This window comes from Amphiura filiformis, chromosome 13 (assembly GCF_039555335.1).
Source record: "Amphiura filiformis chromosome 13, Afil_fr2py, whole genome shotgun sequence".
Lineage (NCBI taxonomy): Eukaryota > Metazoa > Echinodermata > Ophiuroidea > Amphilepidida > Amphiuridae > Amphiura > Amphiura filiformis.
Window position 1 is genome coordinate 5,405,750 of NC_092640.1, and position 10,629 is coordinate 5,416,378.

General features: G+C 37.2%; 1 protein-coding gene across 1 annotated transcript in view; it reads right to left on the reverse strand.

Annotated features, from left to right (window-relative positions):
* Positions 1-10,421, reverse strand: part of LOC140167921 (coatomer subunit beta'-like) — a gene marked incomplete at its 5' end in the record, with an annotated part of 35,506 nt that extends 25,085 nt beyond the window's left edge. The window contains 12 exon segments of the mRNA XM_072191211.1: positions 168-274; positions 628-716; positions 2,225-2,335; positions 3,162-3,261; positions 3,824-3,923; positions 4,272-4,414; positions 4,896-4,995; positions 6,525-6,671; positions 8,234-8,353; positions 8,355-8,383; positions 9,115-9,241; positions 10,335-10,421. Of these exon segments, the coding sequence (XP_072047312.1) occupies positions 168-274; positions 628-716; positions 2,225-2,335; positions 3,162-3,261; positions 3,824-3,923; positions 4,272-4,414; positions 4,896-4,995; positions 6,525-6,671; positions 8,234-8,353; positions 8,355-8,383; positions 9,115-9,241; positions 10,335-10,421 (1,260 nt within the window).
* Between the last annotated feature and the right edge of the window lie 208 nt (positions 10,422-10,629).

The window sequence follows — 10,629 nt, forward strand, 5'->3', positions numbered from 1 at the left end:
TCTAGTTCATAGTTCGTCATTTTAGCGCGTGTTTTTAGTTTACCTAATGATTTTAACGGGAATTATCTTTCTAAAATTGACCTTGAATAAACGCCCCCCCCCTTGGGAAAATGTAACGCCCCCGGGGTATGCGCTTATTTCTCTACTTTACTTAGCGTTATACTCACATGTTTAGGTGTGATTTCAATGCGTCTAATCAACTCATTGGTGTCCCAATCATAGAATGCCAAGCCAGTGTTAGATCGTACTCCAAGCAAGAATCCACCATAGATGCCTATTAGAGAGAAAAGGATGAGGCGTAAGAAAAACATCAGTCAATTATTTTCTAGGTAGCTAACAAACAAGGCCAATCCAAAATTATGACTATTTGGAAGTTTAGAAGATAATGTCAGGAAGACAAATTGGTGCATATACCCCATCCACCACTCACAAAAACCTAACATAAAAGTATATACTAAATACTTTTTGACAGACACACATCCACACCCACCCCTACACACCCCACCCAACCCAAGCACAAATTACTGCATTCATGGAAGACCTAAAAATCAAAATCTAGGCATGTAAATCAAATGCTCAATGCTTACACTCTTTTCTCCAAACAAATGCTATCAAATTTCTACATACCTTCTGCCCCAAAATCTGGCTTGAAAGTCTTCTTCTCTTTGAAATTCTTGAACAGTTTTACTGCAGTATTACTCTCTCTTATGGCATATCTGGAAATAAGACAGGAATAATATTTGATTATTTACTGTTCATCTACTATGTTCAATAATCCTTATATTGTCTGTTTCCTTATCTTTCATGTATATTCTTAAACAATTGAGAACGTTCCTGCAATCTTATTGGTTCTTACCCGTGTGATATGACACGATATCACACAGGTAAGCGCGTGTGCATTGGCGCGATACGCGGACTCGCTATTTGAACCAATCGGAGGCGCACTGCAACAACGGGACTGGTCGATTTTAAGCCCTAGGTAATTCCTTGTAAAATGTAAAATTTAATTTGATTAAAATTTGTAATACTTACGATATTTTTATTTGAATTAAAGTGTTTAAGAATGTGAATAAAGGTATTGTTTTTAGCCGCTGTCGTGCATCTATCGTCTCATATAACACGAGCGACATCATAATTTTTGGCGTAAAGCCGATGTCGCCCGTGTTATATGAGACGATAGATGCACGACAGCTGCTAAAAACAATACCTTTATTCTCTAAACAACAAATTTGCTTCTACATACCACTAATATAATGTGTCACACTACACAGATACATTGGAATGACAGTAATTGATACCATTGTGAGTTTGGCAGACTGCCGAATACAGATCTTCTCTTCTTAAATTCATGCTACGCATAACTTCTCTTAAGGAGGTAATACACCCCTGGTCAATTTTGTGCCTATTTTTGCATTTTTCTTACAAATTATAGCACATTGGTGACAAGTAAGATATGGATATTATTGGGGCAAGGACTACAACTACTGTATTGAAAATTCAGCAACTCAAAGCAAGTAGTTATTGATTTATTGATCAAATATTGGTTTTCCCTCATTTTTTGTCTGCTGTCTGTGCTGAAATAAACTTTCCAGTGCAATAATTGTAGTCCTTGCCCTATAATATACATATCTTACTTGTCCATAATGCGCTGTAATTTTGAGAGAAAAATGCAAAAATATCGCACAAAATTGGGCAGGGTGTAGTACCCCTTAAGGGACCATGAAAGAGGATTGAAATCAATTATTCAATGATGAATGAGTGAAAGAAGGCAACATAGAGGGCTAGTCAAAGGTGCAGTACCACATCATTGATCCCTCTTCTAATAATTCAAGAAATTTCATGCGTAACATGAATTTAACAAAGAAACAAATCTATATTCAGCAGCCTGTCAAACTCCTAACGATATGGTCTGCACATAGCTAGGGAGAATCCATGATCATCATGGAAAAATGCACAAAATACATTTTCTTGAAGTCCGAGGACATTTATTTATGAAGAAGGACATCTCCTAGTATATTTGAATACTTTATCTTCCATCTGTGTAATACTAAATGATTTTAAGTTAACAATTAAACTGAATATTTCTTAGAAACTGTGGAAATATCACTCTCAATGTACGCTCTCCATAGATAGTCTTTGTTATTCATATTTCACAATCATCTAGGATGTCATGTTTGAAGGAAAAATTATGATTTTATGATGCAATAATCTATATGCAACTTACTCTGAGCTATCATGTGACCAGGCAAATTCTAGAGCTGACCCAAAGCTTTTGTTTCTTAGTGCCATAGCTGTGTAGATAATGTATTCACCGTCACCGCATACCACCACAAACCTACGATAAGAAGCAATACAGAAAATAAGATTAAGATGAAGCAAAAACTTTAAATGATAAATAAAGACCAAAATACACACATACACGGTTTTTCTTGCCCACCATTTTATAGAGACCACAGCAGGCCTGATTCAAATCATATCCTATTTCACAGAATTTATTTGCCTTTCATAATTGGCAACAAATGCATCCATATTAACTTCTGCTGTCAGCTACACATATCCAGTCATATCGTTAAAGTTAAAGTTAAGGTTGGCGACACATTTCATGGGTTCTGTACATAGCTTGGAAGAATTTAATTTTGTTGTTGCTAGCTATGCCATTTCAGATGAAATCTATACACCCTATGGAAGACATGAACTTAATCTTCACACAGGGTGTAGATTTTAAATGGAGTCACACATTCAGGTAACCCCATTTGAAATTAATTCACACTCCCTGTGTGGAAGATAACGGTCATGTCTACCATGGGGGATGGATTTCAACAGGAATAGCAAATACTTTTCTGACTTGCCTACCATTTTTTAAATGATGCTTTTACTGAGAAAAAACAAATGTAGGTATTGTCTTGCAAACTGATTATTTACCTGCAAATATAATAAGATTTTTTTCACCAAGGCCTGAAAATCCGATTGTATCATTTCCCACTGAACACTATGATGGTCGAAACCTACAAATTTCATTCCAAGATGATGAAATTTTCCATGAAGTCTGCTAAAATATTAATACTTCAAATTGCGAGAATAACCCAACTCACCTTGACTGTAACTTGTAGTCAGTTATACATGTTGTAAGTCTACATTTTAGAACTTGTTGTTAAGCTTACCTTCCATTGGGGTTGTGTGATAGAGTCTGTGGGTACACCTCACAGCTACCCATGTCTTTCACTGCTAGGGGTAGACGTTCACCATCTTTGATCTCCATATCTGGGAACAATACAAGCAATGCTCTTTAAATTGCAATAAATCAAGGTATAAAGCAATACACACATTTTAAGCAAAAAGTGAACCAAATGCTATCTAAAAAGATGAGCATGGTTGAAATGTTCCAAATTCAGTTTATATTATCCATTACATTACCAAACCCAAAAGAGTATACCTTTATGTTAATTTAATACTAATCACATGCTTGGAAGAATGAAACAATGTTCATAAGAGATGGAAAACATCTAGGAGAAGCAGAAGATAAAAGGTTTAAAATAATTATTGAGTTCTTTCAGCGTTAACTTTTGTTCAATTGTCTTACTGATTTTCGTTCTTAATTCATTTACAGGAAAAACAGCCTGCTTTATTGAGCAAAGACAACATGTTTTATTACCCAAAAGTAACAAAGAAATCAATCTAAGTAGATATAAATTGTTATTTTTGCACCCTTCCAAACATGGCTTTTTAAGTCACAGTTTGAGTTGAGCTGAACAACAGTTGAAACTGTATCATTAAATCAACAGTTTTTGGTAAATTTTGTAAACACAATCCAGCAGATTCTTACCTGTCATAGCCTTGAGATTAGCTTGTTGAATCTCAGCATGTTTTGCCCATATGATTTTACCACTAGTATCCATGGACATGGCAGGCTCCTCACGACCAAGCTGCAAAGGAAATCAAAGGATACATTTAAGGACAAAATAGTTAACCCTATTCTATGACCCAGCAAAAGGGGTACCAGTGGCAGTGGAAGCATTAAAATTTGAAGGAGCCAAGCATATTTTGTGCCTGTTTAGATAGACATTTGCACACAAAGCACCAGAAAAATGATAAATTTTAGACTATTTTAATCCCAAATGAAGATATATTTTGGTATTTGATGGACCAGTGCAAGCAAAGTGCATACAAATTTGTAATTTTACCATACTTCGGCCGAAAACAGCAGGTGATGGAATCGGACCTTCCACCTCATTTAAACCTGTATAATGCAGCTGTATTATGTATATACCTACCTTAATGATGACACTGCCCTCATCATATCCAAGTGCCACACTGTTACTTCCTTTCATATTAGCAATAGTCCAGACTCTCTCTAGCCCATAGTTAAGAGTGGTCTCCAGTCTGTAGGTGTTGGCATGCCAGATACGTGCTGTGCCTGCAATTAATGAATGGAATCACTCAAGACTGTGAATCAATTGAACGGAATCATTCAAGATAGTGAATCAATTGAACAAATAAAATTTGCTTCATATTGTGTACATTCACTTTGAGACACTGCGAACATTGAATTTGACAAAGATATACAGCAATTTGCCGATATTTATAAAATAACACCATCTTATACAATAATGACACACATGAGAACCTTGTGAACCTTAAATTAAACTTCAACTATGGTGTGATTACAATCTAAAGTTTGTTTTATGCAAATTATTCGGTTTTGAATACTGTGCGGGTCAATAAAATTCAAACTTACACTCGTGTAAATTCACATAAGCCTGCACCAGTCATGCATTATGCAAAACGTAACTAGCGTAGGGCCCAACTGCATGCATGCCATTCTTTATCAATGCACAATGTTATGTGGTTCATTTATTTTCGCCAATTATAAGCCAAATACACTTTAGTAGACTTACCATCTTCTGATCCCGTCATGATGATGGGTAATTCTGGATGGTAGCTCACACAAGACACATTTTGGGCATGACCCTCTAACGTCTGTACACATGTCTTATTCTGTAATAAAGAAAGCAGACAACAAAGAAATAAAGACAGGGTGTGATTGGTGCTATAAGAAAAAAAACCCAAGGCAATGAAATTGCGAAGCGGAGCGAGTGAAGCGAGCGGAGCTAGAGGGGTTTTACACACTTGAGCACCACTGGAGATGCAATTTCATGGGGTAAAATGCAAAAATGAGAAACTGTTAAAATACACTTTATAGTATAAAAACATTTATTATCTGTAAATACATACTTCCACCATCCTCAGTATTTCAGCATACAGTCACACCACTGGCATTTACAGTCATGACAGTAGCCGCGTTTGTTGACTTTCTTAAAATAATCCCTGAAATAAGCTTTCTTGGTGCTCCCGGCACCGACGAACTCAGCAATGTCTTGCTCTTCCCCAGCCAACTAAATTTCCAAGAATTTTTGAGACCTTCATCCACAGAGGGATCCCCGTCTCTGTCAATATATTGATCCATTATTTGCATGCAATTCTTTCACATGGGCGCTCTCAATCAAACATGGCGGCAGTTTTCGCAATCGCGAAATACGCACTTCAAAGACAGGCATTATAACACGGGATTATGAACTTCGCACATGCAAACGGAGATGATATCGTGACACATAGCCTCGTTACCAAGTTTGACTAGCCAAAGGACATGCTGCGATCATGCACCACAGTAACGGCGCATCCATGCGCATACGGCCGCAAAAGCTGCAAATGAGATTATTTTGTGAGCATAAACTAACAAGAAATTCTTTAAAAAAGATCATCACGGCAGATTATTTTTTTTTTTTTCTTTGGAATTTTGGGAATTTTCTAAATTTCTAAAGTTACAAAAAATCCGGAAAAAACCCGAACAATCACACCCCTGTAAAGATTACTGACTTATGAATAGAATCATTGAGGGATATTCTTAAAAGTTGCCCTGTAGGACCTTGTATTATACATCTCCCAGTATCTGCCAAATCTTCCATCAGTCAGCTTGATACTACATATGGGACAGGTAGGGACGTAGTAGCAACTCAAAAACAATTAGGGATTCAATCATGTTACACCGTTGTTCATCACCAATTAACAATGATGCGTCCGTATTGTCTGTGTGGTTTTACTTCGCAAGGGCAGCTTTCGCCCAAGTGAAGAAGCAGATGTAAGCCATGCAGACGCTACGCGGATATCAGTTGTTAATCGGCGATGAACAAAAGTGAAACATGATTTAATCCTTTCAACATGCAAGAAAACAAGTTTGTTGATATCAGCAATAAAACTAAAGCATAAAGTGGTAATGTTTAGATGCTACCTCCAACATAAGAGAGTGTTTACGCATAAGTTCCAGGCATGACAAATTTATAACACACTCACACGTACGGGTAACCTTGCGTTAACATGTACACTACTGGAATGTGGATTCATCACGCATTAACAACGCTTGGCTCCTGTACAAATGTATAGGAAGAGTTGTTGAACTACATTTAGTTCATAATAACGATCTAATCTACAATGCTACATACATTTGGTGTAATCTTTTGCTTGCTTACCTGATAATCCCATATTTTCACCAGCCTATCATCAGCACCTGACACCAAGTATGGTTTGTCACCACCACTGTAGTAGTCCACACAGTTGACACCTTTCTCATGGCCTTCCAAGGTGAAGTTAGGGGTGCTGGAACCTAATTGCCAAACCTGAGGAGAAAAAGCATGGTATGAAACAGGTGGTGTATGACGTGCATTCCCTAAATTCAGTAAATTTTCATCGTCAACCGTGTAATTGAATGGGATTATTTTGAAATTTTAAAACGCTTGAAATATCACAAACAAATAGGCCTATGTTGATAAATAATATAAATACAAGCTAAACCGTTGGGGTTCGATAATGAACCCCACAAAACTAACCGAGTATATGGAAAATGCCATACGGCCGGGCGGTTTCACGAGTTGCCGGCTCGATCGTGTCATCCGCCGCCTGGTATGAAACACCAAATTAGTAACGACTCCAACTAATTATCCCCCCTGTAAATTTGATATTTTAATGTTAACCATGCCTGTATTTTAATTGTACATGATCCTCACAACTGGCTTGGATACAGTTACCACTAATTCCCCCAAATGTCTTAACCCCATGGACACTATATGTCATCTAACAGCATTTCTGATTGGATGATAACTTGAAATGCTCATTTCAATTGCCAATTATGACTAGGGTTTAAACTATTTATGGTCAAACTTGCATTTGCAGATAATCTTATTAATACACTGTTTGATTGGTTGAAAATTGGACACAATATTCATTTTGACCAATTGGCAGGTAGTTCTCATAGGGTTAATGTCCCCTCTAAAAGACTAAATACTCTCATGGATCATTTGCCCCTACAAACCTGCTACCACAAAATGAACGTAAAAGTCGCAAGTTGCTAGTTTCAAGACATCCTGGCTGCAGAGTTGATGTTCTTTGTTCGCCGTGCACCTGTACAGGTCAATAGTATGTCCTTTGTGAATGGCCCATAATTGTGGCCCCATTCACAAAGGACATACTATTGGCTTGAACTGGTATGTGTGAAATACAGAACACAAATGCAGCAGCCTGAACGTTCAAAACTACCAACAAGCTACTTAACGACATTCCATGATGGCAGGTCTCAAATGTCTAGGAAATTCCATCACATGTATACAGATTTTGATTTAAGCTGTATCACTTCGCAATTTGTACTCCCAAGATGTTGCAATACAACTTTCAGTTGATCCTTCATGTAATTATTTTGTGTGAGCTAATCCTAACCCTGATCTAACCTTAATCCTAACTCTAATCTAACCGTAATCTAGCCCTAATCCTAACCATAATCCTTATTGCTAGCTCTAATCTAATCCTAATGTTAATCCTAATGTTAACCCTAATCCTAACCCTATAATCCTACAATCCTAATCCTCTAACCCAATAATTCTAACCCAATAATCCTAACCCCCTAATTGTAACCCTAATCCTAACCCTCACTTATAGTGTATAATTACACGAAGGAATAACCCAACATTCCAGGTGGAGTGCAAAATTACACTGCATATTTTCAAACACTAAGCATTCTATAGCACATTGTATCCCATTTTCAAATGACATTACACGTAACACCTCAAGTTAAAGTAGTGCGCAATTTTGCAACACAGGTTAGAAAAGTTATTTTGTGGCATGCTCACATCACTTCACATATATTGATTTGTTTTTCTATTTAATAACTAATCTGTTAGCATCCTACCTTGACAGTTCTATCAAGTGAAGCGCTGGCAAATGTGTTGTTATCTTTAGGATTGAAGACTATCTGCATCACATAGTGAGTATGACCCTCAAATACTTGAGAACACTGCCACTTCTTCTCCCCAGTCCCATAACTTAATTAACATGTCATCTGCAAGAAAACACAGATTTGTTTTGAAGTTAATTTTCATCATCGGTTTATTCATATTGGTGGCGTGGCATTGACCAAGAACCTGTCAGCCTAATGAAAATGCCATACGGTGCAATACAAGGTTGACAATGTATTTTTTTTTTTCAATGCGCCGTATCCGCTCCTAGCCCTCCTAAAATGCCTACACGTGTGGGTACCCTCTATTTTTGCCCAGTGTTGAGGCACGGGGCGGAGCTTCACAACCTAGCTCAACCTGCGATCTTTATTAAAACCAACCCCAATGAATACCGTAAAACACCACACACTAGGTGCTTTCCCTTCAGTGGAGCAAAGGTAGGCAACATACAGAGCACCTCCAACCATACCCCCGCCCCTCATAATGTAACACATGTTACTTTACATATCGTCGGTCGTAACACATAGTGGCGTAGAGTGATTTTCCGTTTCACATAGTGGCGTATAGGTTTAGAGCTAGCCATTATCCTATAATATTTATTCCTGGTTAACTATTAAAGATACAGTTTAATAGTTTCAACCTTGAACTTCAATTACAAATGGAATCGTGCCACTGAGAGAACACCGTGGAGGAGTATCGACTTACATTAGTAGCGTATCCTTCAAAAAACGCTTTTGATCGGAAACGATTTTGTCCTTCACATACGCCACTATGTGTTGCGACGTTTTATATTATATTTTCTCCCAACTCAATTATATCATGAATTTAAACATACCACTACTAGTAAGAATAAATGGCTGTGTGGGGTGCACGGCAATAGCACGAATATAATCAGAGTGGGCTTCAAACATGTGCGACCTCTCTAGTGTGTTGTAGTTGAATACACGGATCTGCATATCATCCTGGATGGAGAATAACATATTAAATTTCTGGGTTAAAATTTGTACTGAAATTAACACTTATTTACTTGTACGGAAAGAAGATTACTTTGCTCTACAACAGGCTATAGGACTTATATGTTAGAGTTCTGATGGGTTAAGCCTTAAGGGTAGACAAAGTAATGTTGGTCGAAGCAGCAAAAAAAATCGATTTTTTATTGTCTAAATCAATATATTAGTGAAAAATAACACTTTGATGTTTTGCAAAGGTTCATTCTACAAATCATATACTTTGAAAACTTGCTTAATTTATTGTTGTTAATGAGTTATGTACATTTTATAAAAGTGTTGTTGTTTCAGCCCTCTTTACAACATCGAACCACATGACCTATAAAAGCATTTCTGTGATATTTGAATTCTTCTACTTAAGAAATGAGCAATGCAATTTTTGCCGAAACTCACTACCATTACGCAGATGTTGTGAACTACCAAATCATAACACTTTAAAATAGTAAAAGAGGACTCCATCAAGTTGTATTGTAAATATTAGTGAAATTCGACCATGTATCATTCATGTTGTTATAGGAGTTTGTTAACCTTGCAACAAAGACCTTCTAGCTTTGCCCAAACTAGTAACAACCTCTATTTGCCGGATTAACTACCATAGCAATAGGTGAAGTGCTGCACTACAAGCAGGTTGTACTCATCACCTGTGTATGTCAGATTGTCTTAGAATCATACAATACCGATCTTTTCAAAGGATACTAATCTTACAGGTGCGAGTGATCAGCATGACATGGTTCAATGAAGAGGTGCTGCATGAACGACTGAACGATACTAATGCAGTGCGGTATAATCAAAATTCTTTGCACCTATTGCTATGGTAGTTAATCCAATTATTACATCACTTGACATTTAACAATTCCCGGCTCTCAATTGCTCATTACCTCCAATCAAAGCAATTGGCAACATGTCTTATTATGTTTAATGTCAGTGTTTTATAACTCTATCTGAGCATGCAATGTTGAATACAGGTATTCCACAATATTGCCCCACAGTCCAGCTGTAGTGCAGAATCACCAGGGTTATTTTTTCTTGGCCTGAGCCTTGTACTTACTGATCCAGTAACTACCCAGTTTTTCCTGGGTACAAACGCTGCTGTTCTGACAGGCAAGTCACATACTTCAAAGGATTTCACAAGTTGCTGCAAAAGACCATACCAACAAGAAAAATTAATACTTTTGACAATCTAATGTATTAATCCTACAGACTTGGTTTATGGCAGAAATATTTGAATGACCTCATACTGTTGCTGATGTTTAGGCAGGTCGGAGGGGATCATGACCTGTAGTGTGAGACCAATAAAGCAGGCATATAAGAGGAATGGTATAGGTTCTGTAAAGGCTTGATAT